Source organism: Oncorhynchus tshawytscha, linkage group LG13 (genome assembly GCF_018296145.1).
Source record: "Oncorhynchus tshawytscha isolate Ot180627B linkage group LG13, Otsh_v2.0, whole genome shotgun sequence".
In the NCBI taxonomy this organism is placed as follows: Eukaryota; Metazoa; Chordata; class Actinopteri; order Salmoniformes; family Salmonidae; genus Oncorhynchus; species Oncorhynchus tshawytscha.
Genome location: NC_056441.1, coordinates 81,355,100 through 81,382,599, shown reverse-complemented (window position 1 = coordinate 81,382,599; position 27,500 = coordinate 81,355,100). Strand labels below are relative to the sequence as shown.

The 27,500-nt window shown below is 46.1% G+C and overlaps 1 protein-coding gene and 1 long non-coding RNA gene across 2 annotated transcripts in view; both read left to right on the top strand.

Moving 5' to 3' along the window:
• LOC112247607 (rho guanine nucleotide exchange factor 17) overlaps positions 1-27,147 on the top strand; it is a 100,006-nt gene extending 72,859 nt beyond the window's left edge. Inside the window, exons 3-20 of the mRNA XM_042296425.1 lie at positions 1,770-1,952; positions 11,235-11,351; positions 17,667-17,759; positions 18,306-18,491; positions 18,619-18,669; positions 19,106-19,215; positions 20,088-20,173; positions 20,581-20,699; positions 21,197-21,404; positions 21,518-21,591; positions 21,745-21,932; positions 22,480-22,721; positions 22,824-23,091; positions 24,510-24,596; positions 24,713-24,929; positions 25,614-25,788; positions 26,080-26,355; positions 26,462-27,147. Of these exons, the coding sequence (XP_042152359.1) occupies positions 1,770-1,952; positions 11,235-11,351; positions 17,667-17,759; positions 18,306-18,491; positions 18,619-18,669; positions 19,106-19,215; positions 20,088-20,173; positions 20,581-20,699; positions 21,197-21,404; positions 21,518-21,591; positions 21,745-21,932; positions 22,480-22,721; positions 22,824-23,091; positions 24,510-24,596; positions 24,713-24,929; positions 25,614-25,788; positions 26,080-26,355; positions 26,462-26,667 (2,886 nt within the window). The 3' untranslated portion in view covers positions 26,668-27,147. The remainder of the gene's footprint in view (positions 1-1,769; positions 1,953-11,234; positions 11,352-17,666; positions 17,760-18,305; positions 18,492-18,618; positions 18,670-19,105; positions 19,216-20,087; positions 20,174-20,580; positions 20,700-21,196; positions 21,405-21,517; positions 21,592-21,744; positions 21,933-22,479; positions 22,722-22,823; positions 23,092-24,509; positions 24,597-24,712; positions 24,930-25,613; positions 25,789-26,079; positions 26,356-26,461) is intronic.
• A 94-nt stretch (positions 27,148-27,241) lies between these two features.
• LOC121839109 overlaps positions 27,242-27,500 on the top strand; it is a 2,319-nt gene continuing 2,060 nt past the window's right edge. The window contains exon 1 of the long non-coding RNA XR_006078712.1: positions 27,242-27,500. This exon is cut by the window's right edge and continues 1,001 nt beyond it. This is a non-coding gene — a long non-coding RNA (uncharacterized LOC121839109).

Below are 27,500 nucleotides of genomic sequence, written 5' to 3'. Positions count from 1 at the left end.
AGGCTCGGGAGAGGATAGAGTGGCTTGAGAGGGGAAGAGTGGCTTGAGAGGGGAAGAGTGGCTTGAGAGGGGAAGAGTGGCTTGAGAGGGGAAGAGTGGCTTGAGAGGGGAAGAGTGGCTTGAGAGGGGAAGAGTGGCTTGAGAGGGGAAGAGTGGCTTGAGAGGGGAAGAGTGGCTTGAGAGGGGAAAGAGAGGCTTGAGAGGGGAAAGAGAGGGGAAGGAGGGGTTTGAGAGAGGAGAGGGGAAGAGAGGCTTGAGAGAGAGGGGTAAGAAAGGCTTGGGAGAGTTGAGAGAGGGGGAAGAGAGGCTGAGGAGAGAGAGGGGGGTAAGAAAGGCTTGGGAGAGTTGAGAGAGGGGGAAGAGAGGCTGAGGAGAGAGAGAGGGGGAGAAAGGCTTAGAGTTGAGAGAGGGGAAGAGAGGCTGAGTTGAGAGAGAGGGGGTAAGAAAGGCTTGGGAGAGTTGAGAGAGGGGGAAGAGAGGCTGAGGAGAGTTGAGAGAGGGGAAGAGAGGCTGAGGAGGAAGAGAGGCTGAGGAGGAAGAGAGGCTGAGGAGGAAGAGAGGCTGAGGAGGAAGAGAGGCTGAGGAGGAAGAGAGGCTGAGGAGGAAGAGAGGCTGAGGATAGGCTTGAGAGAGGGAAGAGGGGCTTGGGAGAGGAGAGAGAGGGGGGAAAGAGGCTTGTGAGAGGGAGAAAGAGGGGATATGTTAAACTGTAGCCATAGTAAGCCCAGGTGCCATGTAGTCAAAACAGAATGAGAAGCGTGTGTGAGACGCCATCGATTAGGCCCCCTCTGAACAGACCCCAAACACACACTATATTAATAAACAATGCATCTCACACACACACACACACACCCACACACACACATCATACCAACCCAGGCTGTATACGCAGATCACACACAGATACACCATTACAAATCATGTTCTACACAAGCGACAGCACTGCAGTGTGTGTGCTTGTTCCATAGGGTCTGTGGCTTGCCTGGATGAGTTCACATTTCACGAGGCTGGTTTCAGGAAAATAAGGTTTAATTTTCCCAAAATAGAAACATATTGTCTTTCTCGCTCTCTCTCTACCTCCCCCTCTACCTCTCTCTAACTCTCTCTCTCTAACTCTCTCTAACTCTCTCTCTCCCTCTACCTCTCTCTCTCTACCTCTACCTCTCTCCCTCTCTCTCTCTCTACCTCTACCTCTCTACCTCTACCTCCCTCTCTACCTCTACCTCCCTCTCTCTCTCCCCCCTCTCTCCCCCCTCTCTCCCCTCTCTCTCTCTCTCTCTCTCTCTACCTCTACCTCTACCTCTCTCCCTCTCTCTACCTCTACCTCTCTACCTCTACCTCCCTCTCTACCTCCCTCTCTCTCTCCCCCCTCTCTCTCCCCCTCTCTCTCCCTCTCTCTCTCTCTCTCTCTCTCTCTCTCTACCTCTACCTCTACCTCTCTCCCTCTCTCTCTCTACCTCTACCTCTCTACCTCTACCTCCCTCTCTACCTCCCTCTCTCTCTCTCTCCCCTCTCTCTCTCCCCTCTCTCTCTCCCCCTCTCTATCTCTCCCCCTCTACCTCCCTCTCTCTCTCCCTCTCTCTACCGCTCTCTCCCTCTCTCTCTCTCTCTCTCTCTCTCTCTCTCTCTCTCTCTCTCTCTCTCCCCTCTATCTCTCCCCCCTCTCTCTCTCTCTCTCTCTACCTCCCTCTATCTCTCCCCCTCTCTCTCTCTCTCTCTCTCTCTCTCTCTCTCTCTCTCTCTCTCTCTCTCTCTCTCTCGATGTGTAGGGCTATATGCGGCCTCTGAAGCAGCCAGACAGTGGATCACTAGTTGATCCCTCATTGGTGGATGAGATGTTCTATCAGATCCCAGAGATCCTGGAGCACCATGAGCACTTCCTGGAACAGGTCACCGGCTGCATCAGCCAATGGCACGACAAACAGACCGTGGGTCAGCTGCTTATCCAATCGGTAAGTACCTCCCTCCATCCAATCACTGTAAACCATGGACAATGGAAAAACCACGGGTAAGTCGATGTGGTCCAGTACAGGTAAAACATAAGAAACTACAATACACCATAATTTACCATGCCTGTATGTCAGCCACATGAAAAATCAGTGAATTGTTGTGGAACCGTGTGGTATACGCTACATATTGATGTGGAACCGTGTGGTATACTCTCCATGTTGATGTGGAACCGTGTGGTATACTCTCCATGTTGATGTGGAACCGTGTGGTATACGCTACATGTTGATGTGGAACCGTGTGGTATACGCTACATGTTGATGTGGAACCGTGTGGTATACGCTCCATATATTTTTTATTTATTTTACCTTTATTTAACCAGGCAAGTCAGTTCTTATTTTCAATGACGGTCTAGGAACAGTGGGTTAACTGCCTGTTCAGGGGCAGAACGACTGATTTGTACCTTGTCAGCTCGGGGGTTTGAACTTGAAACCTTCCGGTTACTAGTCCAACGCTCTAACCACTAGGCTACCCTGCCGCCCCAGGTGTGGAACCGTGATGTGGAACCGTGTGGTATACGCTCCATATTGATGTGGAACTGTGTGGTATAAGCTCCATATTGATGTGGAACCGTGTGGTATACTCTCCATGTTGATGTGGAACCGTGTGGTATACTCTCCATGTTGATGTGGAACCGTGTGGTATACTCTCCATGTTGATGTGGAACCGTGTGGTATACTCTACATGTTGATGTGGAACCGTGTGGTATAAGCTCCATATTGATGTGGAACCGTGTGGTATAAGCTTCATATTGATGTGGAACCGTGTGGTATACGCTACATATTGATGACGACAACACTTACATTTTGTGGAAGGCGGAGGTGACTGTCCGATTCCCGAGACACACCAGACATCAGGGGACACCTCAGTACAGGCTACCAGTGTAGGACTGATGACAATCACAGAATGTCATTACATAAATGTTCTACCTTTCTGGTCATGTAGTGTTCCTCCAAGAGAGACACATACATACAGTGCCTTGCGAAAGTATTCGGCCCCCTTGAACTTTGCGACCTTTTGCCACATTTCAGGCTTCAAACATAAAGATATAAAACTGTATTTGTGAAGAATCAACAACAAGTGGGACACAATCATGAAGTGGAACGACATTTATTGTATATTTCAAACTTTTTTGAAAAAAGTTAGGGAGGCTGCGAATTTTCGCAGCTTTTTGTTAAAAATCGCGCAACATTTCAGCGCCCTGCTACTCATGCCAGGAATATAGTATATGCATATGATTAGTGTGTGTGTATAGAAAACACTCTGAAGTCTCTAAAACTGGTTAAATCGTGTCTGTGGCTATTACAGAACGTGTTTAGGAGTCAAAATCCTTCGAAAAACTGGTCACTAAAAAAAAAATAATAATATCCATCCGCCAGTCATTGCATTGCCTAAGGCGAAGGAAAATACTTATCAAGCCCCTGTAAACGCCTACAGCTTCCACACGATGTCGCCAATGCTGTCATTTTGGGCCTAGTTTATCCTTGGTTTGGAAACGTGACGCGTTTCCTTTCTTTGGGCTCACTCCACAGGATGTTTTGAAAGTGAAAACATGGACGACGATTTCAAGACTTGCTGCTATCGAATACAGATCGCCCCGTGATCAATCTAATAGACTATTAACGTTTATTAATACCTAAAGTTGGTTTAGAAAAGCAATTTGAAGTGATTTGTAAAAGTTTATAGGTAACTTTTGTAATTTTAAAAAGTGACGTTGCGTCATGTAAAGGGGCATTTTTCTGGATCAGACCGGTCGTCAGCAAATCACATTTTGGGTATACAATGACGGATTTAATCGGGAAAAAGTACCAATTGTGATGTTTATGTGACATATAGGAGTGCCAAGAAAGAAGCTCGTCAAAGGTAATGAATGTTTTATATTTTATTTCTGCGTTTTGGGTAGCGCCGGCTACCGCTAAATCTGTTGTTTTGTTGACGGTCTGGTATTCGGGGGGGTGCATGCTATCACATATTCGCTTCTCATGCTTTCGCCGAAAAGCATTTTACAAATCTGACTCGGTGGCTAGATTCACAACGAGTGTAGCTTTAATTCAGTACCTTGCATTTGTGTTTTAATGAAAGTTTGAGTTTTAGCGAAAACAATCAGTGGCGCTCTAAAATATCCGCTGATTATCCGCTGATTTGATCCCACCGGAGGAACATCCTCCCTAAGAAGTTTTAACAAATCAAAAACTGAAAAATTGGGCGTGCAAAATTATTCAGCCCCTTTACTTTCAGTGCAGCAAACTCTCTCCAGAAGTTCAGTGAGGATCTCTGAATGATCCAATGTTGACCTAAATGACTAATGATGATAAATACAATCCACCCTGTGTGTAATCAAGTCTCTGTATAAATGCACCTGCACTGTGATAGTCTCAGAGGTCCGTTAAAAGCGCAGAGAGCATCATGAAGAACAAGGAACACACCAGGCAGGTCCGAAATACTGTTGTGAAGAAGTTTAAAGCCGGATTTGGATACAAAAAGATTTCCCAAGCTTTAAACATCCCAAGGAGCACTGTGCAAGCGATAATATTGAAATGGAAGGAGTATCAGACCACTGCAAATCTACCAAGACCTGGCCGTCCCTCTAAACTTTCAGCTCATACAAGGAGAAGACTGATCAGAGATGCAGCCAAGAGGCCCATGATCACTCTGGATGAACTGCAGAGATCTACAGCTGAGGTGGGAGACTCTGTCCATAGGACAACAATCAGTCGTATATTGCACAAATCTGGCCTTTATGGAAGAGTGGCAAGAAGAAAGCCATTTCTTAAAGATATCCATAAAAAGTGTTGTTTAAAGTTTGTCACAAGCCACCTGGGAGACACACCAAACATGTGGAAGAAGGTGCTCTGGTCAGATGAAACCAAAATTGAACTTTTTGGCAACAATGCAAAATGTTATATTTGGCGTAAAAGCAACACAGCTCATCACCCTGAACACACCATCCCCACTGTCAAACATGGTGGTGGCAGCATCATGGTTTGGGCCTGCTTTTCTTCAGCAGGGACAGGGAAGATGGTTAAAATTGATGGGAAGATGGATGGAGCCAAATACAGGACCATTCTGGAAGAAAACCTGATGGAGTCTGCAAAAGACCTGAGACTGGGACGGAGATTTGTCTTCCAACAAGACAATGATCCAAAACATAAAGCAAAATCTACAATGGAATGATTCAAAATAAACATATCCAGGTGTTAGAATGGCCAAGTCAAAGTCCAGACCTGAATCCAATCGAGAATCTGTGGAAAGAACTGAAAACTGCTGTTCACAAATGCTCTCCATCCAACCTCACTGAGCTCAAGCTGTTTTGCAAGGAGGAATGGGAAAAAATTTCAGTCTCTCGATGTGCAAAACTGATAGAGACATACCCCAAGCGACTTACAGCTGTAATCACAGCAAAAGGTGGCGCTACAAAGTATTAACTTAAGGGGGCTGAATAATTTTGCACTCCCAATTTTTCCGTTTTTGATTTGTTAAAAAAGTATGAAATATCCAATAAATGTCGTTCCACTTCATGATTGTGTCCCACTTGTTGTTGATTCTTCAAGCCTGAAATGTGGCAAAAGGTCGCAAAGTTCAAGTGGGCCGAATACTTTCGCAAGGCACTGTACATATACACACACAAACACTTCACCCCTAAATAATAAGGTACAGTGACTTCCCCCTGACCAGTCCATGTTAACCCCCGTCTCCTCTCCAGGTCCGTGTTAACCCCTGTCTCCTCTCCAGGTCCGTGTTAACCCCCGTCTCCTCTCCTGGTCCGTGTTAACCCCCCGTCTCCTCTCCTGGTCCGTGTTAACCCCCTGTCTCCTATCCTGGTCCATGTTAACCCCCGTCTCCTCTCCTGGTCCGTGTTAACCCCCTGTCTCCTCTCCTGGTCCATGTTAACCCCCTGTCTCCTCTCCTGGTCCATGTTCACCCCCGTCTCCTCTCCTGGTCCATGTTAACCCCCTGTCTCCTCTCCAGGTCCATGTTAACCCCCTGTCTCCTCTCCAGGTCCATGTTAACCCCCTGTCTCCTCTCCAGGTCCATGTTAACCCCCTGTCTCCTCTCCAGGTCCATGTTAGCCCCCTGTCTCCTCTCTAGGTCCATGTTAACCCCCTGTCTTCTCTCCAGGTCCATGTCACGCCTCTGCTGGTAGCCCTCTGGTTCACCACAACACATCTCCCAGGCTAAACACACAAACACCTCCCCACACACACACACACCTCCACGTCCAAAGAACATAGGCCTCAGTCGCTCCCTTTGGGGGCAGAGAGACTTATCCTAACCGGTGTAGCATCGCTAGCCTATGCTAGTGGAATACAGTTTGAATTTGTAGCATTGTTAGCCCATGCTAGTGGAATGCAGTTAGAATATGTGGCAGTGTTAGCCCATGCTAGTGGAATGCAGTTTGAATTTGTAGCATTGTTAGCCCATGCTAGTGGAATGCAGTTAGAATATGTGGCAGTGTTAGCCCATGCTAGTGGAATGCAGTTAGAATATGTGGCAGTGTTAGCCCATGCTAGTGGAATGTAGCGAGTACTAATCCCTTGACCTGTCTGAACTTCCTTTGAGCTAGACATTTCTGCTACAGCGAGGTCAACTCTCGGTGTGTGTGTGTGTGTGTGTGTGTCTGACATGTCAGTTTACACACAGATGTCATGTCCCTCAACCTCCACTCACCGCTTTCCCCTCACCCCTCTCTCTCACCCTTCTCTCTCACCCCCCAACTCCTCTCTCTTACCCCCTCAGCCCTTCTCCCTCACCCCCTTCACCCCGCTCTCTCTTACCCCTGTCACCCCTCAGCCCTTCTCCCCCTTTACAGTTCAGCCCCTTGTAATGATAACCTGTAAACACACATCTGTCTCAATAGCCCTGAACTGGCCCACCGTGCACTAACACATGCAGAACCTCTGTGCCGTCTATGCAGTCCTGCTCCCTCCTTTGACCGACAGCCGACAGTAACATGTATAGTTGGTAGAGCGTGGAGCTTGTAACCCCAGGATAGTGGGTTGGATTCATGGGACCACCCATACGTATAAAATATGCACGCGTGTCTAAGTAGATTTGGATAAAAGCATCTGCTAAACGGCATATATTATGACTATATATTAGACTAGAGTGAGGATAAAAGAGGGATATACTGTAAATACTCGATACTATGGAGCCAGGGAGGTTGTGCAAAAGAGTTGGCCTGCCAGTTGGGGCAACCTTGTGTTTCTAGACCTCCATCTTATTTACTTCCTTTCCAGACTGCAGAGTGTGTTTATTTACTTCCTGTCCAGACTCCAGAGTGTGTTTATTTACTTCCTGTACAGAATGTGTTTATTTACTTCCTGTCCAGACTCCAGCGTGTGTTTATTTACTTCCTGTCCAGACTCCAGCGTGTGTTTATTTACTTCCTGTCCAGACTCCAGAGTGTGTTTATTTACTTCCTGTCCAGACTACAGAATGTGTTTATTTACTTCCTGTCCAGACTCCAGAATGTGTTTATTTACTTCCTGTCCAGACTCCAGCGTGTGTTTATTTACTTCCTGTCCAGACTCCAGCATGTGTTTATTTACTTCCTGTCCAGACTCCAGCGTGTGTTTATTTACTTCCTGTCCAGACTCCAGCGTGTGTTTATTTACTTCCTGTCCAGACTCCAGAGTGTGTTTATTTACTTCCTGTCCAGAGTGTGTTTATTTACTTCCTGTCCAGAGTGTGTTTATTTACTTCCTGTCCAGAGTGTGTTTATTTACTTCCTGTCCAGAGTGTGTTTATTTACTTCCTGTCCAGAGTGTGTTTATTTACTTCCTGTCCAGAGTGTGTTTATTTACTTCCTGTCCAGAGTGTGTATATTTACTTCCTGTCCAGAGTGTGTATATTTACTTCCTGTCCAGACTCCAGAATGTGTTTATTTACTTCCTGTCCAGACTCCAGCGTGTGTTTATTTACTTCCTGTCCAGACTCCAGAGTGTGTTTATTTACTTCCTGTCCAGACTCCAGAGTGTGTTTATTTACTTCCAGACTCCAGAGTGTGTTTATTTACTTCCAGACTCCAGAGTGTGTTTATTTACTTCCAGACTCCAGAGTGTGTTTATTTACTTCCAGACTCCAGAGTGTGTTTATTTACTTCCTGTCCAGAGTGTTTATTTACTTCCTGTCCAGAGTGTGTTTATTTACTTCCTGTCCAGAGTGTGTTTATTTACTTCCTGTCCAGAGTGTGTACATTTACTTCCTGTCCAGAGTGTGTACATTTACTTCCTGTCCAGAGTGTGTACATTTACTTCCTGTCCAGAGTGTGTACATTTACTTCCTGTCCAGAGTGTGTATATTTACTTCCTGTCCAGAGTGTGTATATTTACTTCCTGTCCAGAGTGTGTATATTTACTTCCTGTCCAGAGTGTGTATATTTACTTCCTGTCCAGAGTGTGTATATTTACTTCCTGTCCAGAGTGTGTATATTTACTTCCTGTCCAGGGTGTGTATATTTACTTCCTGTCCAGGGTGTGTATATTTACTTCCTGTCTAGGGTGTGTATATTTACTTCCTGTCCAGGGTGTGTATATTTACTTCCTGTCCAGAGTGTGTATATTTACTTCCTGTTCAGAGTGTGGTTATTTACTTCCTGTCCAGAGTGTGGTTATTTACTTCCTGTCCAGACTCCAGAGTTTGTTTATTTGGGTTATGAATATAGTGGGTGTATTGGGAGCTGTGGATGTAATGTTTGAATGTCTGAGCAGTTCATTCCAGATTGATGAAGGGGAGAGAGACTCATGCTCTTTGAGACTTCCCCACTTAAAGGTCCAATGCAGCTGTTTTTATCTCAATATCAAATCATTGCTGGGTAACAATTAAGTACCTTACTGTGATTGTTTTAGATTAGAATGGCAAAAAATAAGAAAATAAATGCTTCTTACCAATAATTGAGGGGGAAACTGAAAACTAGCTCTCTTTCTTATTGGTCTATTAACTAATTTACCACCTGGGGATGTCACCAGGCAGACCAAAACTCCATCCAACCAAAACAGGCTGACATTTCAGACGGCCTTTTACAACAGCTTTTACACTAAAAGTTCATTATCATAATGTTCACAATTTCACAGTATTATTCCAACCTCATAGTGTGGAAATGTATATAAAACACAGCAAAACCACATTTTTGACTGCACCGCGCCTTTAAAAGGATGAAAAAGAATGACTTCCACATTAAAAGGGAAAGAGTGACAAGAGGATGGGGAGAGTGGCTGCTTGTGTAACTGGAGGGTGGAGAGATGGGGAGTGGCTGCTTGTGTAACTGGAGGGTGGAGGGATGGGGAAAGTGGCTGCTTGTGTAACTGGAGGCTGGAGGGATGGGGAGAGTGGCTGCTTGTGTAACTGGAGGGTGGAGGGATGGGGAGAGTGGCTGCTTGTGTAACTGCAGGGTGGAGGGATGGGGAGAGTGGCTGCTTGTGTAACTGCAGGGTGGAGGGATGGGGAGAGTGGCTGCTTGTGTAACTGCAGGGTGGAGGGATGGGGAGAGTGGCTGCTTGTGTAACTGGAGGATGGAGGGATGGGGAGAGTGGCTGCTTGTGTAACTGGAGGATGGAGGGATGGGGAGAGTGGCTGCTTGTGTAACTGCAGGGTGGAGGGATGGGGAGAGTGGCTGCTTGTGTAACTGGAGGGTGGAGGGATGGGGAGAGTGGCTGCTTGTGTAACTGGAGGGTGGAGGGATGGGGAAAGTGGCTGCTTGTGTAACTGGAGGGTGGAGGGATGGGGAGAGTGGCTGCTTGTGTAACTGGAGGGTGGAGGGATGGGGAGAGTGACTGCTTGTGTAAATGGAGGGTGGAGGGATGGGGAAAGTGGCTGCTTGCGTAACTGGAGGGTGGAGGGATGGGGAGAGTGGCTGCTTGTGTAAATGGAGAGTGGAGGGATGGGGAGAGTGGCTGCTTGTGTAACTGCAGGGTGGAGGGATGGGGAGAGTGGCTGCTTGTGTAACTGGAGGGTGGAGGGATGAGGAGAGGCATTACAAGAGACGGCTTAGGTGTAGACCACAGGAGGCTGCTGAGGGGAGGACATCTCATAATAATGTCTGGAATGGATTGATATCAAACACATGGAAACCATATAATTGAGGTGTTCAATACCATTCCATTTATTCCGTTCCAGACATTATTATGAGCCCTTCCTCCTCAAATAATAAGGTGCCACTGGCTGTGGTGTAAGGCACCTGATTTATCCATCCTGATATCACTCCTTACAGATGGAGGAGAGAGGGATGGAGGAGAGAGGGCAGCTCTTTTCATGAGGGGTTTAAATGCCTATTTCTGTGTTACTGTTAAACCATGCCCCTTATCTGTCTCTCTCTCTCTCTCGCTCTCTCTCGCTCTCTCTCGCTCTATTTCCATTTCCTCTCCCCTCTAATTTCTTTCTCTCCTCCTCACTCATCTCTATTGTGTAGAGAAATGCCGGTCAGAGGGAGTCACAGTGTGTGTGGAGCATGCGTGTTGAGCTCACTTCCTGTGTGTTTGTGCTCTCCATCATCTCTCCCCACGGAGGCTCCCCTTTTCCCCGCGGAGGCTCCCCTTTTCCCCGCGGAGGCTCCCCTTTTCCCCGCAGAGGCTCCCCTTTTCCCCACTAAGGATCCCCTGTTTTTAAGCCTGAAGGGAGGCTTGCTATGTATCATCATATTGACCAATCCCAGCCAGAGCCAGGCTCACCAAACACTTGTTGCCGGGCAGGATTCACCCTCCTTTAGAGTCAGCTTAAAAGCCTGTCACATTTTTCCCAGTCAACAGTTTGTGAATATATTATAACCTTTTGTTCGATTTAGGGTTTGGACGGGGTTTTCTACGCCCCTTCGTTGGTGATTGGTCAACAGTACTACTGCTAGTAGGAGTAGGAACTATGGACAGGATTCTTCAATTAAATGTTTGTCTTTCAACAAGAGTCAACTAGTTTTCTTGCACATTTTTCATTTGAGAAATACTGCACCAATCATCTTAATTAGATTTAAAATGACGGATTTCATGATTTTATCTTACATACATTCAGACTATTTTGTCTATGTTGTTGCTACGGCGTCTCTAAAGGGACAAAGAGTAATATTGCCACTTTTTTTTTTCAGGCTATAATATGCGAGGCACAGATGTTCACTTCACCTAGCCGAGTTCTGCTAGGAGCAAACCCAACCTGGTATGGGGGGGGTTCTTTACAGTATATTTAGCCTGTTAATATTCTCTCTCTCCTCTCCCCTCTCGGTCTTTCTCTCTTCTACACAGTTCTCCAAAGAGATTCTTGCTAATATTTATTCAGCATACATCGAGAATTTTCTGAACGCCAAAGATGCAGTGAGGATCGCAAAGGAGGCCAAGCCAGCATTCCTCAAGTTCCTGGAGGTGAGTGTGTATGTCTACTGTCTATATGAGGGTGTGTGACTACTGTCTATATGAGTGTGTGTGTCCACTGTCTATATGACACTTGTAGGTGAGTGTGATGCACAGACTTGTCTTTAGCTACTGTGTGTGTCTCTGTGTGTGTGCATTTGTGTCTCTGTGTGTGTGCAGTTGTCTCTGAGTTTGTGAGTCTGTGAGTCTGTGTTTGTGTATTTGTGTATCTGTGAGTGTGTGTGTTTGTGTCTCTCTGTGTGTGTGTGTGTGTGTGTGTGTGTGTGAGCGCACATCCTGTCCCTCCTGCTCGTCCAATATCAGTTTTCTCAGGAGGTTTTCTTGAGAAAGAGTTGCTCGATTGCTGATTCTCTGATGCTGGGGGAGCACTACAGGACTTTAAATTACCCTAACAACGCTGAGCCTCTCACATTAAACACACGTCTTTCCTGTAGATTTGTTGTCTTGCCAACGTAGTGGTGCAGATGGTAGGTCACACACTAAAACAATCTTCACTTGGTCATAAGGATTCTCCAAGCCACCACGCTGTCTCTTCAAAACCACTTATGTGATTATATTGTTAACGTAGATACAATGAGCTGTTGCTCAAATCAGCCTCATAAACGTTTTCAGTCAGACGTTCACGCTTTGCCATACAACGATGAAATATCTTGCCAACATTTTGATTTGAATAACATTTCTTGTGAACTTCAGAGCTGTAAAGATTTGACACTTTTTAAAGGCAAGTACAAACACATACTAGTAGTAGTCATTAGTCCTGTTCTAGTCTATATATTCATACTAGTAGTAGTCATTAGTCCTGTTCTAGTCTATATATTCAAACTAGTAGTAGTCATTAGTCTGTATATTCATACTAGTAGTAGTCATTAGTCTGTATATTCATACTAGTAGTAGTCATTAGTCCTGTTCTAGTCTATATATTCAAACTAGTAGTAGTCATTAGTCTGTATATTCATACTAGTAGTAGTCATTAGTCTATATATTCATACTAGTAGTAGTCATTAGTCTGTATATTCATACTAGTAGTAGTCATTAGTCTGTATATTCATACTAGTAGTAGTCATTAGTCCTGTTCTAGTCTATATATTCATACTAGTAGTAGTCATTAGTCTGTATATTCATACTAGTAGTAGTCATTAGTCTGTATATTCATACTAGTAGTAGTCATTAGTCTGTATATTCATACTAGTAGTAGTCATTAGTCCTGTTCTAGTCTATATATTCATACTAGTAGTAGTCATTAGTCTATATATTCATACTAGTAGTAGTCATTAGTCCTGTTCTAGTCTATATATTCATACTAGTAGTAGTCATTAGTCTGTATATTCATACTAGTAGTAGTCATTAGTCTGTATATTCATACTAGTAGTAGTCATTAGTCTGTATATTCATACTAGTAGTAGTCATTAGTCCTGTTCTAGTCTATATATTCATACTAGTAGTAGTCATTAGTCTATATATTCATACTAGTAGTAGTCATTAGTCCTGTTCTAGTCTATATATTCATACTAGTAGTAGTCATTAGTCCTACTCTAGTCTATATATTCATACTAGTAGTAGTCATTAGTCTGTATATTCATACTAGTAGTAGTCATTAGTCCTGTTCTAGTCTATATATTCATACTAGTAGTAGTCATTAGTCTGTATATTCATACTAGTAGTAGTCATTAGTCCTACTCTAGTCTATATATTCATACTAGTAGTAGTCATTAGTCTGTATATTCATACTAGTAGTAGTCATTAGTCCTACTCTAGTCTATATATTCATACTAGTAGTAGTCATTAGTCTGTATATTCATACTAGTAGTAGTCATTAGTCCTGCTCTAGTCTATATATTCATACTAGTAGTAGTCATTAGTCCTGCTCTAGTCTATATTCTGGGTGATGTGAAACAACGTCATCATTTCACTGTCCTCTTCTCTGGCGAGCTCCAATTGGCTGTCGCTGATCACCGTACTCAAAACTTGTCGTTGTACGTTCACACTACAAGAGCATTGCACATTTTGTGCCAATAAAATCAAACGCCCAAAGACCGGATCGGCCGCACACCCTCGAGTAGGCAATGACATCGGGATTTTGTCTGCGATCTCAAAAACTTGTTTGAGGCAGCTTAATTGGGGCCAAATGGTATAGTGTACACTCAGCTTGAGGTAGAGAATTCTGACCCAGCTCTTTGTGTGACAGGCAGGTTCTACTGAAGTGAACCATTTACATTGGAGTCATTTAGCAGACGCTCTTATCCAGAGAGACTTATAGTAGTGAGTCATTTAACAGACTCTCTTATCCAGAGAGACTTATAGTCGGGAATCATTTAACAGACTCTCTTATCCAGAGAGACTTATAGTAGTGAGTCATTTAACAGACTCTCTTATCCAGAGAGACTTATAGTAGGGAATCATTTAACAGACTCTCTTATCCAGAGAGACTTATAGTAGTGAGTCATTTAACAGACTCTCTTATCCAGAGAGACTTATAGTAGGGAATCATTTAACAGACTCTCTTATCCAGAGAGACTTATAGTAGTGAGTCATTTAACAGACTCTCTTATCCAGAGAGACTTATAGTAGGGAATCATTTAACAGACTCTCTTATCCAGAGAGACTTATAGTAGTGAGTCATTTAACAGACTCTCTTATCCAGAGAGACTTATAGTAGGGAATCATTTAACAGACTCTCTTATCCAGAGAGACTTATAGTAGTGAGTCATTTAACAGACTCTCTTATCCAGAGAGACTTATAGTAGGGAATCATTTAACAGACTCTCTTATCCAGAGAGACTTATAGTAGGGAATCATTTAACAGACTCTCTTATCCAGAGAGACTTATAGTAGGGAATCATTTAACAGACTCTCTTATCCAGAGAGACTTATAGTAGTGAGTCATTTAACAGACTCTCTTATCCAGAGAGACTTACAGTAGTGAGTCATTTAACAGACACTCTTATCCAGAGAGACTTACAGTAGGGAGTCATTTAGCAGACTCTCTTATCCAGAGAGACTTACAGTAGTGAGTAATTTGCCATACAGTCAATGCCATACAACTCTCCTTCCGTGGCCTCCAATTGCTCTTAAATACAAGTAAAACTAAATGCATGCTCTTCAACCGATCGCTACCTCTTCAACCGATCGCTACCTGCACCTGCCCGCCTGTCCAACATCACTACTCTGGACGGCTCTGACTTAGAATACGTGGACAACTACAAATACTTAGGTGTCTGGTTAGACTGTAAACTCTCCTTCCAGACCCATATCAAACATCTCCAATCCAAAGTTAAATCTAGAATTGGCTTCCTATTTCGCAACAAAGCATCCTTCACTCATGCTGCCAAACATACCCTTGTAAAACTGACCATCCTACCAATCCTCGACTTTGGCGATGTCATTTACAAAATAGCCTCCAATACCCTACTCAACAAATTGGATGCAGTCTATCACAGTGCAATCCGTTTTGTCACCAAAGCCCCATATACTACCCACCATTGCGACCTGTACGCTCTCGTTGGCTGGCCCTCGCTTCATACTCGTTGCCAAACCCACTGGCTCCATGTCATCTACAAGACCCTGCTAGTTAAAGTCCCCCCTTATCTCAGCTCGCTGGTCACCATAGCATCTCCCACCTGTAGCACGCACTCCAGCAGGTATATCTCTCTAGTCACCCCCAAAACCAATTCTTTCTTTGGCCGCCTCTCCTTCCAGTTCTCTGCTGCCAATGACTGGAACGAACTACAAAAATCTCTGAAACTGGAAACACTTATCTCCCTCACTAGCTTTAAGCACCAACTGTCAGAGCAGCTCACAGATTACTGCACCTGTACATAGCCCACCTATAATTTAGCCCAGACAACTACCTCTTTCCCTACTGTATTTATTTTATTTATGAGACAACCACGTGTCACAGTCATAGTAAGTACCCTTTTCCTCTATAGTAAGTAGTGATCAGCAAGGTCAGAGCTAGAAGAGGGGGGGATTGCTGGTTCAGGTGTATTTTTTCAGGGGGGTGAAGAGGATTATTTAAGATACTGTTTTAAGATGGGGTTTGATGTTTTCGGATGATGGACAGGGACTCTGCTGTCCTAGCTTCAGGGGGAAGCTGGTTCCACCATTGGGATGCCAGGACAGAGAAGAGCTTGGACTGGGCTGAGCGGGAGCTGCTCTCCCGTAGGGGTGGGAGGGCCAAGACACCAGAGCTGCCAGAACAAAGTACTCTGGTTGGGATGTCTGGTTGTGAGCATAGCCTGAAGTTAGGGAGGGGCAGTTCCTCACTAGTCATCACAGATGACTCGTTACAAACAGAGTGGAGACATAGAGCTCAAAACGTGTGGATGTCTAGTTCAGTGTGTGTGTGTGTGTGTGTGTGTGTGTGTGTGTGTGTGTGTGTGTATAATTTCTATGTGTGTGTGTAGTTTGTGTATAGTGTGCATATTTTTTTTATTCGTTATTTAACTAGGCAAGTCAGTTAAGAACTCACATACTCACATAAGAAGTCTTATTTACAATAATTTACAATAATGGCCTACTCCGGCCAAACCCGGACGACGCTGGGCCAATTGTACCCTATGGGACTCCCAATCACGGCCGGTTGTGATACAGCCTGAAATCAAACCAGGGTCTTTAGGGACGCCTCTAGCACTGAGATGCTGTGCCTTAGACCACTGCTCCACTCGGGAGCCCCCCCCTGTATAGTTTGTGTGTGTGTGTATAGTTTGCGAATGTATAGTGTGTGTGTGTGTGTATAGTGTGTGTGTTTGTTTCTCCAGTCACCTATCAGCTGTTGTTTTTCTCCCCTCTATAGTTGACCTTTGACCAGACTAGATGATGACTGTTAAAAGTCACAGGTCTTCTTCAGTGACTCGGTCAAAATCAAATCAAATTTATTTATAAAGCCCTTCGTACATCAGCTGATATCTCAAAGTACTGTACAGAAACCCAGTCTAAAAGCCCAAACAGCAAGCAATGCAGATGTAGAAGCACGGTAGCAAGGAAAAACTCCCTAGAAAGACCAAAACCTAGGAAGAAACCTAGAGAGGAACCAGGCTATGAGGGGTGGCCAGTCCTCTTCTGGCTGTGCCGGGTGGAGATTATAACAGAACATGGCCAAGATGTTCAAATGTTTATGGATGACCAGCAGGGTCAAATAATAATAATCACAGTGGTTGTAGAGGATGCAACAGGTCAGTACCTCAGGAGTAAATGTCAGTTGGCTTTTCATAGCCGATCATTCAGAGTATCTCTACCGCTCCTGCTGTCTCTAAAGAGTTGAAAACAGCAGGTCTGGGACAGGTAGCACGTCCGGTGAACAGGTCAGGTGTCCATGGCCACAGGCAGAACAATTGAAACTGGAGCAGCAGCACGGCCAGGTGGACTGGGGACAACAAGGAGTCATCAGGCCAGGTAGTCCTGAGGCATGGTCCTAGGGCTCAGGTCCTCCGAGAAAGAGAGAGAGAAAGAGAGAATTAGAGAGAGCATACTTAAATTCACACAGGACACCGGATAAGACAGGAGAAGTACTCCAGATGTAACAGGAGGGTGAGTGATCAGAATGTGGAACCATACCGCCATCTAGTGTTTGTGGATAAACCAGACAGATTATTCACACTGTATGGCTCACATGTCGGTCTGACTAGAACTCTCCCTTTCTCTCTCCCTTTCTCTCCCCCTTTCTCTCCCCCTTTCTCTCTTCTCTCTCTCTTCTCTCTCTCTTCTCTCTCCCTTTCTCTCTCCCTTTCTCTCCCTTTCTCTCCCTTTCTCTCTCCCTTTCTCACCCTTTCTCTCTTCTCTCCCTTTCTCTCTCTTCTCTCCCTTTCTCTCTCTTCTCTCCCTTTCTCTCGCCCTTTCGCTCTCCCTTTCTCTCGCCCTTTCTTTCTCTCTCCCTTTCTCTCTCCCTTTCTCTCCCTTTCTCTCTCCCTTTCTCTCTCTTCTCTCTCCTTTCTCTCCCTTTATCTCCCTTTCTCTCTCTTCTCTCTCCCTTTCTCTCTCTTCTCTCTCCCTTTCTCTCTCTTCTCTCTCCCTTTCTCTCCCTTTATCTCCCTTTCTCTCTCTTCTCTCTCCCTTTCTCTCTCTTCTCTCTCCCCCTTCTCTCTCTTCTCTCTCCCTTTCTCTCTCTTCTCTCGCTCTTCTCTCCTCTCTCCCTTTCTCTCTCCCTTTCTCTCTCTTCTCTCTCCCTTTCTCTCTCTTCTCTCTCCCTTTCTCTCTCTTCTCTCTCCCTTTCTCTCTCTCCTCTCTCTCTTCTCTCTCCCTTTCTCTCTCTTCTGCCGCTCCTTCTATCTCCCACCTTCCTCTCTCTTCCTCCCACCTTCCCCCCCATAGACCAGTATGCGTGAGAACAAGGAGAAGCAGGCCCTGGGTGATCTGATGATCAAGCCTGTCCAGAGGATCCCCCGTTATGAGCTGTTGGTCAAGGTGAGTCTCCTCCCCTCTGCCTACTTGGTCAAGGTGAGTCTCCTCCCCTCTGCCTAACTGGTCAAGGTGAGTCTCCTCCCCTCTGCCTAACTGGTCAAGGTGAGTCTCCTCCCCTCTGCCTAACTGGTCAAGGTGAGTCTCCTTCCCTCTGCCTAACTGGGTTAAAGTCTGAGATGAGGCCCAGGCTTCTCCTGGCCTAGCTGTTTCCTCAATGTCAACCAGTTTAGTGTTTAAGGCCTGCGTATGAAAGATGAAGGTGTAAAGATGAAGGTGTAAAGATGAAGATATGAAGATGAAGGTGTAAAGATGAAAATGTAAAGATGAAAATTAAGGTGTAAAGATGAAGGTGTAAAGATGAAGGTATAAAGATGAAGATGTAAAGATGAAGATGAATGTGTAAAGATGAAGGTGTAAAGATGAAGATGTAAAGATGAAGATGAATGTGTAAAGATGAAGGTGTAAAGATGAAGTTGTAAACGTGTATTTGGATTCATATCCTCCTGCAGATGAAGCTCCTTGGTAGTAAAATGTGTCCCTGTTCTCTAGGATCTGTTGAAGCACACTCCTGAGGAACATCCAGACCACCCGTTGCTATTGGACGCCCAGAGAGACATCAAGCGATTGGCTGAGAAGATCAATAAGGGGCGTCGCTCTGCGGAAGAGGTGGAGAGAGAGACACGCGTCATGCAGGAGATAGAAGCCCACATCGAGGGAGTGGAACACGTCAGAGATGTAGGACACTTACATATAATATATATATATATATATATAATATATATATATATATACTCACACTGCTTTCTTTTACAATCTCAAAGTTGATAGTAATAATGATTGTAAATCTCTCTCTCTCGGTCAGATCCTTAACCCAATGAGGAAGTTCCTGAGACAAGAGATGGTGATGGAGGCGGTGAGACTGACACACTCAGACTGATTGATTGACAGTGTGACATTATGACGGTCTTCCAGACTGACAGCAGAGACCATAGATACTCTGCTGAGTGACATCCCTCTGATACTGCCCTCTGTCAGATATCAATCTAGATAACAGATAAGAAGGATTGGATGTCTCTCTCTCTCTCTCTCTTTCTTTCACGCTTTCTCTCTCTATTTTTCTCTCTCTCTCGCTCTGTCCATCTGTCTCTCTCTCTCTCTCCTCTGTCGCTCCTCTCTCTCTCGACTCACCTCTCTCTCTCTTTCTCCTCTCTCTCTCTGCCTCTTTCCTCTCTCTCTCCTCTGTCTCTCTCTCCTCTGTCCCTCTCTCCACTCTCCTCTCTCTTTCCTCTCTCTTTCCTCTCCTCTCGCTCTCTCTCCTCACTCAACTCTCTCTCTTTCTCACTCTGCAGAAGACCGTGGGGGGTAAGAAGGACCGTTCTCTCTTCCTCTTCAGTGATCTGCTCATCTGCACCACCCTAAAGAGGAAGTCTGGATCCCTGAGACGCAGCTCCATGAGCCTGTGAGCCTCACACACACACACACACACACACACACACACACACACACACACACAAACATAAACCTGCAATGTAGCTGCTTGAGCTTGTCTCAATATAGAATGACAACAGACAGATCAGTCCATCTTGTATTTTTCCACTCACTAACAATCCTCCTGGGAATCCCTATTTGATGAGTGGAGACTGTATGGTTTAATGTTAGGTCCCTAACCTAAACCCAAAGTTTCCCACATTGAGGTATGAAAAAACTAGAGACCTTTTGTTTTCAACTTAATCTACTCACATTCGTATACGCCGATATGTGGAGCGTCTAGATCCGGGTAACATTCTGTTTTCACAGCCCAACTTCACATGCGTACTAGACTGAATGTGCAGAGGAACAGTTCATCACGTCATCCAGAAACATGACAGACATTGGATGAATATAAAGTGTTAATATCTTTGTGATTTAAAAAAAATCTGTCTCAGCATCAGTTATTTGAATAATTGAATGGATGTTTTGTGCACAAAAAATGATGACTAAAGGAATTTTCAAATCGGGACTTCTCTATAGGACCGTCTATGGAAACTGACTCCCTGGGCCGGACTTCAGTTAAACTGCAGTACTGAAGCAAGACTGTAGTAGTCGAAACCGGAACCCTGGCCCCTTGGTTCACCCATAGTAATACTGCCCATACTAATACGTCTTTTTGGCTACTAGAGGCCTCTATCCTTCTCCATGGGTTCACCCCATACTTTTGCCGTGTTAAATAAAAGGAGACTGTCTTGCTGCCGCCTGGTGTTGCCTGAAACACATTACGCTTTCTGCATCGTACACAGAAATAACTCTGTTTTTCTCCCTGTCCTCACGTCTTTCCATCTCCCCCTCTTCCAGGTACTCTGCTGCCAGTGTGATCGACACTTCCAGTAAATATAAGTTCCTGTGGAAGCTTCCCCTAGAGGATGTGGAGATTGTGAAAAGTAAGTCTCCTGAGGGCTCATGGGATGTGTAGTTTATATGTATCTGAAATTATACTGTAGTTCTTCCTGTATCCCAGTGTTCATGGGATGTGTAGTTTATAGTCTGAAATTACCTTCATGTATCTATATTTTTTTGTTTATTTTGTAAATATTTTCTTAAAACTGCATTGTTGGTTAAAGGCTTGTAAGTAAGCACGGTAAGGTGTATTTGGCGCATGTGACAGATATACAATTAAATTTTTATTTTGATATGTATCTGAGATTCTACTACAGTGCTCATGGGATGTGTAGTTTATATGTGTCTGAGATTATACTGTAGTTCTTCCTGTATCACAGTGCTCATGGCATCTGTAGTTTCATGTGAGTATCAGAGGTCAGATGTCATCATCTCTTTTCCTGTATGTAAGGCCCCTCCCAGGCAACCAACAAAGAGACCATCCAGAAGATGATTGGTCGATTGGACGAGGACCTGAGTACACTGGGACACATCAGCAAACTATCAGAGACTCTCAGCTTCCCTCACCAGGTAACACACACACCTCACATCTAGCAAATCTCATACATATTTACATTTAGTTCCTCTCTCTCTGAGAAATCTACTTTAACAAACCTAATTTCTCTCCCCCTCCCTCCCCTCTCCCCCTCCCACCTTCCCTCCCTCTCTCCCTCCCTCGCACCCTGCCCTCCCCTCCCTCTCCCTCTCCCTCCCCTCTCCCCCCCTCCCTCCCCCCCACCCCTCTCTCCCTCCCCCCACCCCTCTCTCCCTCCCTCTCTCCCTCCCCCTCCCTCTCTCCCTCCCCCTCCCTCTCTCCCTCCCCCCTCCCTCCCTCTCCCTCCCTCCCCCTCCCCTTCACCTCTCTCCCCCTCCCCTTCTCCTTCCCTCTCTCTCTCTCCCCTTCTCCTTCCCTCTCTCTCCCTCCCCCCTCCCCCTCCCCTTCCCTCCCCCCCTCCCCTTCCCTCCCTCTCTCCCTCTCCCTCCCCTCCCCCACCCCTCCCTCTCCCTCCCTCCCTCTCTCTCCTCAGTCTCTGGATGACGTGATAAAGGACCTGATGGTGTCAGTCCACAGGGAGCTTGCAGAGAAACAGTCTCTAGCCTTCAGTATGAGCTTCCTGCCCACCAAGCTGGAGCTGACCACCGCCTCGGCAGAAACCAGCTTCGTCTTCGAGTTCAGCTCCCCAGACACACGCAGCAACTTCCAACAGGCCTTCGAAGATGCCAAGAAGCAACTGGGTACGAGGAAACGCGTTTGTTATTTATCATTGTATAGTTCACTTGTCTTTCTTAGAGATCAAACTCTAAGTTAATAACCTCCATTTCGCACTTCCTTTGTCCTGTGTGTGTAGCAATGAATAAGGACCAGTGGGACCCAGAGTTCCTGAAGGCGATCCCCATTATGAAGACCCGTAGTGGGATGCAGGTGAGAGGGACCAGCCTGCCCTGGTGATGTGACATGGTTACCTGGCCATTCTGCCTGTCTACGGTAAAGCTTAGGGTTTTGTGATGGAGAACACGCCTACTTAAGTATTCATGGTCCTTTTCCTTCCATCCTGCCCTGTGCCTCCCTCTCCAGTTCTCCTGTGCCTCCCCCAGCCACAGTTGTCCAGAGAGCAGCAGTGAGGTGTGGGTGTGTAACAGTGATGGTTACGTGGGCCAGGTGTGTCTGCTCAACATCAGAGACCAGCCCACTGTAGAGGCCTGTATTGCTGTCTGCTCTGCTAGGATCATCTGCATCGCCGCGGTCCCTGGACTCAAGGGGAGGTTGGTACACAGAGCATAGTGTACAAACACACATGTATCAGTCCCTGGACTCAAGGGGAGGTTGGTACACAGAGCATAGTGCACAAACACACACGTATCAGTCCCTGGACTCAAGGGGAGGTTGGTACACAGAGCATAGTGTACAAACACACATGTATCAGTCCCTGGACTCAAGGGGAGGTTGGTACACAGAGCATAGTGCACAAACACACACGTATCAGTCCCTGGACTCAAGGGGAGGTTGGTACACAGAGCATAGTGTACAAACACACATGTATCAGTCCCTGGACTCAAGGGGAGGTTGGTACACAGAGCATAGTGCACAAACACACACATATCAGTCCCTGGACTCAAGGGGAGGTTGGTACACAGAGCATAGTGTACAAACACACATGTATCAGTCCCTGGACTCAAGGGGAGGTTGGTACACAGAGCATAGTGCACAAACACACACGTATCAGTCTTTACTGTTGATGTCCTGCAATGCTTGTAATGCTAATGTTACTGACTTCTAACCAATCAGCATCCTGCAACCTGTGTCTCCTAGGGAACGTGGAGTGGACCCCTTCCCTGCCCCTCCCCGTGTAGCTGTCGACTCCACCCCATCCCAGCAGCAGCTACACATCTCCATTTCTCATTCGTCGCTGCAGCTGACCGAGCCCCCTTCAGGGGCGGGTCCAGAGTTAGTTCCGTTTGACAGTGATGACACGGACGATGAAGATTCTCCTAGCCCCTCCTCCACTCTGCAGAGCCAAGCCAGTCACTCTACTGTGTCATCCAGCTATGCCAGTGAGCACACACACACACACACACCCAAGCCATCCATTCATCCAGCCCTGGTAACGACTATGCACACAAACACCCTGACTGTCCTTTGTCCCTCTGTCCTAGATGAGGAGGGGTCTGGTTCTAAGGACATGGCTACAGAGACCACCAGTAGTGAGGAGGAGCAGGACTACCCAGAGGCCAGTCCTTATGGAGCTCCAGGCAGGCCAGGGGTGGGTGGAAGAGGTCGACCCCACAGCGAGAGCCCCATGGACGGGAGAGCGATGCGCCGCTCCTCCCGGGGATCCTTCACTAGAGCCAGTCTGGAGGATCTGCTCAGCATTGACCCGGAGGCTTACCAGAGCTCTGTGTGGCTGGGCACAGAGGACGGATGGTAAACGCACAACACAGACTAGAGGTCGACCGATTATGATTTTTCAACACCGATACCGCTCATTGGGGGACCGAAAAAGCCGATACCGATTAATCGGCTGATTTTCAAATGTTTTATTTGTAATGATGACAATTACAACAGTACTGAATGAACACTTATTTTAACTTACTATAATACATCAATAAAATCAATTTAGCCTCAAATAAATAATGAAACCTGTTCAATTTGGTTTAAATAATGCAAAAACAAAGTGTTGGAGAAGAAAGTAAAAGTGCAATATGTGCCATGTAAGAAAGCTAACGTTTAAGTTCCTTGCTCAGAACATGAGAACATATGAAAGCTGGTGGTTCCTTTTAACATGAGTCTTCAATATTCCCAGGTAAGAAGTTTTAGGTTGTAGTTATTATAGGAATTATAAGACTATTTCCCTCTATACCATTTGTATTTCATTAACCTTTGACTATTAGATGCTCTTATAGGCACTTTAGTATTGCCAGTGTAACAGTATAGCTTCCGTCCCTCTCCTCGCTCCTCCCTGGGCTCGAACCAGGAACACAACGACAACAGCCACCCTCGAAGCAGCGTTACCCATGCAGAGCAAGGAGAACAACCACTAGAAGGCTCAGAGCGAGTGACGTTTGAAACGCTATTAGCTTGCGCTAACTAGCTAGCCGTTTCACTTCGGTTACACCAGCCTCATCTCAGGAGTTGATAGGCTTGAAGTCATAAACAGCGCAATGCTTGACGCACAACGAAGAGCTCCTGGCAAAACGTACACAAAAGTGCTGTTTGAATGAATGTTTACGTGCCTGCTTCTGCCTACCACCGCTCAGTCAGATACTTAGATGCTCCTATGCTCAATCAGATTATATGCTACGCAGGACACGCTAGATAATATCTAGAAATATCATCAACCATGTGTAGTTAACTAGTGATTATGATTGATTGATTGTTTTTTATAAGATAAGTTTAACTAGCTAGCAACTTACTTTGGCTTACTGCAGTTGCGTAACAGGCAGTCTCCTTGTGGAGTGCAACGAGAGAGAGGCAGGTCGTTATTGCGTTGGACTAGTTAACTGTAAGGTTGCAAGATTGAATCCCCCGAGCTGACGAGGTGAAAATCTGTCTTTCTGCCCCTGAACGAGGCAGTTAACCCACTGTTCCTAGGCCGTCATTGAAAATAAGAATGTGTTCTTAACTGACTTGCCTCGTTAAATAAAGATTAAATAAAGGTGTAATTTTTTTTTTTAAAGGCAAAATCGGCGCCCAAAAATACCGATTTCCGTTTGTTATGAAAACTTGAAATCGGCCCTAATTAATTGGCCATTCCGATTAATCGGTCGACCTTTAACACACACACACACACACACAGACACACGTTGAAATCCTAACTCTGTGTTTTGAACTCTCTCTGTCAGTATCCATGTGTACCAGTCATCAGACAACATTCGGAACCGTAAGAACAGCATGAAGATGCAGCATTCTGCCCCCATCCTGTGTGTTCTGTGAGTCTGGCTGCTTTCATGTTCGCCCACATCAGAGAAGTCTTCCTCTTTATCGTGACTTTATTTGGTCATTTACTACCTCAATGTCTGACAATCTCCTCCCTCTCTTCTCTCAGCTACCTGGACAACAAGGTGTTTGTGTCCCTGGCCAACGGAGAAGTGATCGTCTACCAGAGGGAGGCGGGGAGTTTCTGGGACGCCCAGTCATCTCAGACGTTGAGTCTGGGCACGCCCAGTAGTCCTGTCACTAAGATGGTCCCGGTCGGTGGGAAGCTGTGGTGTGGTTCACAGAACCGCGTTCTCATCATCAACACAACCACACTGGTGCAAGAGGTATGGTTACAGTCCAGTCACAAGATGGATGAATTAATGGGTGGATGGACTGATTTAAATATATATATTTGACCTTTATTTAACTAGGCAAGTAAGTTCAAAATAAATTCTCATTTTCTGATAGACTGATAAACTGATAGTTTTCTGCCTTGTTCAGGGGCAGAACGACAGATTTTTACCTCGTCGGCTCAGGGACTTGATCTTGCAACCTTTCAGTTACTAGTCCAACGCTCTAACCACTAGGCTACCTGCTGGTTACTGGTCCAACGCTCTAACCACTAGACTACCTGCTGGTTACTGGTCCAACGCTCTAACCACTAGGCTATCTGCTGGTTACTAGTCCAACGCTCTAACCACTAGGCTATCTGCTGGTTACTAGTCCAACGCTCTAACCACTAGACTACCTGCTGGTTACTAGTCCAACGCTCTAACCACTAGACTACCTGCTGGTTACTAGTCCAACGCTCTAACCACTAGACTACCTGCTGGTTACTAGTCCAACGCTCTAACCACTAGACTACCTGCTGGTTACTAGTCCAACGCTCTAACCACTAGGCTACCTGCTGGTTACTAGTCCAACGCTCTAACCACTAGACTACCTGCTGGTTACTAGTCCAACGCTCTAACCACTAGGCTACCTGCTGCCCCTGATGGGTGGTGGTAACCTCTCTCTCTCCCCTGCAGCACTGGTTCCAGGTGGGCACAGACAGCAGTAGGTGTGTTACCTGCATGGTGAGCTACGGCCAGGGGGTGTGGCTGGCGCTCCAGGGTAGTGCCCAGATCAGACTTTACCACGCCCAGACCTGGGACAGCCTGACGGAGGTGGACGTGGCTCCCGCCGTGCACAAGATGCTTGCAGGTAACACAGAGCACACACCATACGTGTCCAAAACATCGTAGACCTTTACTGCCTTAACGACGGCAGTTAAAATACACACACACACACGCACAAATTAATTCAGCACATTACATTACACATAACACATTACTCTTAACCAGTAGATGGCAGCACCAGAAAACACTCTCTCTCTCGCCTCTCTCTCTCTCTCTCTCTCTCTCTCTCTCTCTCTCTCTCTCTCTCCTTTCCTTCCTTCCTTCCTTCCTTCCTTCCTTCCTTCCTTACCCTCCACCATTCTCATCCCCTCTCCAGGTTCAGATGCGATCATCCGGCAACACAAGGCAGCGTGTCTGAGGATCACAGCTCTCCTGGGCTGTAAGGACCTGCTGTGGATCGGGACCAGCGCAGGGGTGGTCCTGACCCTGTCTATCCCAGCCGTCAGCTCTGGGACTGTGTCAGGGACGCTGCGGTCACCTCTGACCCCCATGGGCTCCGCTCACGGACACACTGGCCATGTGAGGTTCCTCACCTCCATAGAACTACCTGAAGGATTCAATGTCAACTTCCCCCTGCCCGCCGATACCACAGGTAACCACGTCACTTCAAGCACCATTATTTCTTACAAACACATTTGTCATTCAATGTTTAAATGGATACTTCCATATTTATGACCTTTGAACTCCTCTGTCTCCAGCCCAGAGTGGTGTTGACGGGGGTAATGGGGGTCTGCAGAGGCGGGACTCCTCTCACCGACGAGCCTCCGCCCTCCTTCCCGTCAAAACCAATCAGCTGGTGATCTCAGGTGGCGACGGCTACGAGGACTTCCGGCTGACCAATAGCAGCAGTGAGACAGTGGGGCGGGACGACAGCACCAACCACTTACTGCTGTGGAGGGTCTGAGCCAATCAGCCGGCCCCATTTGATAAAGCCCACCCCCTAAGCACCAGCAACATACAGTACTGCCTTGGAGAGTTGTCTGACCCCTTTAAACCCCACCCTCAGCTGAAACCGCACACAAACCCCGCCCTCCTCTTTGAACCTCTCCCCCTTTTTATTAGGTCCAGTTTTTTTTGTCCTTTGCTCAATCTTCTGATCTCTCTGTGCACGGATGTTGTTAGCCCAGACTGAAAAACTACAGACTCACTTTAAACCAGGTTTCTGTTGTTTTAGTTTATTCCGATGCAACTGTGTGTGTTAATCGCTGAGTGGTGTGTGCTTGGGTGTTCCGGCGTGAATCGCCCTCCACTTGTATTGCTCAGTCTGTGGACTCCGTCTCATAATGAAACTCTACAGACTTTACTTGGAGAGAGGGAACAAGAGAGAGAGAGAGAGAGAGAGGGAACAAGAGAGAGAGAGAGAGAGAGAGGGAACAAGAGAGAGCGAGAGAGAGGGAACAAGAGAGAGAGAGAGAAAGAGAGAGAGAGAGGGAGAGAGGGAACAAGAGAGAGAGAGAGAGAGAGAGAGAGGGAACAAGAGAGAGAAAGAGAGAGAGAGAGAGAGGGAACAAGAGAGAGAAAGAGAGAGAGAGAGAGAGAGAGGAACAAGAGAGAGAGAGAGAGAGAGAGATTGGGAAAGGGAGAGTGACTGGAGAAAAGAGATTAGATGAAGGATATGGAGGGAAAGCAAGAAGGAAAGAGACAAGGAAATAGAGAGTGTGGATGAGGACAGACCGATCAGGTGAAGGAGAAGAAGAGAGAGAGAGAGATGGAGGCAGACATGGTGAAAGGCGAGTG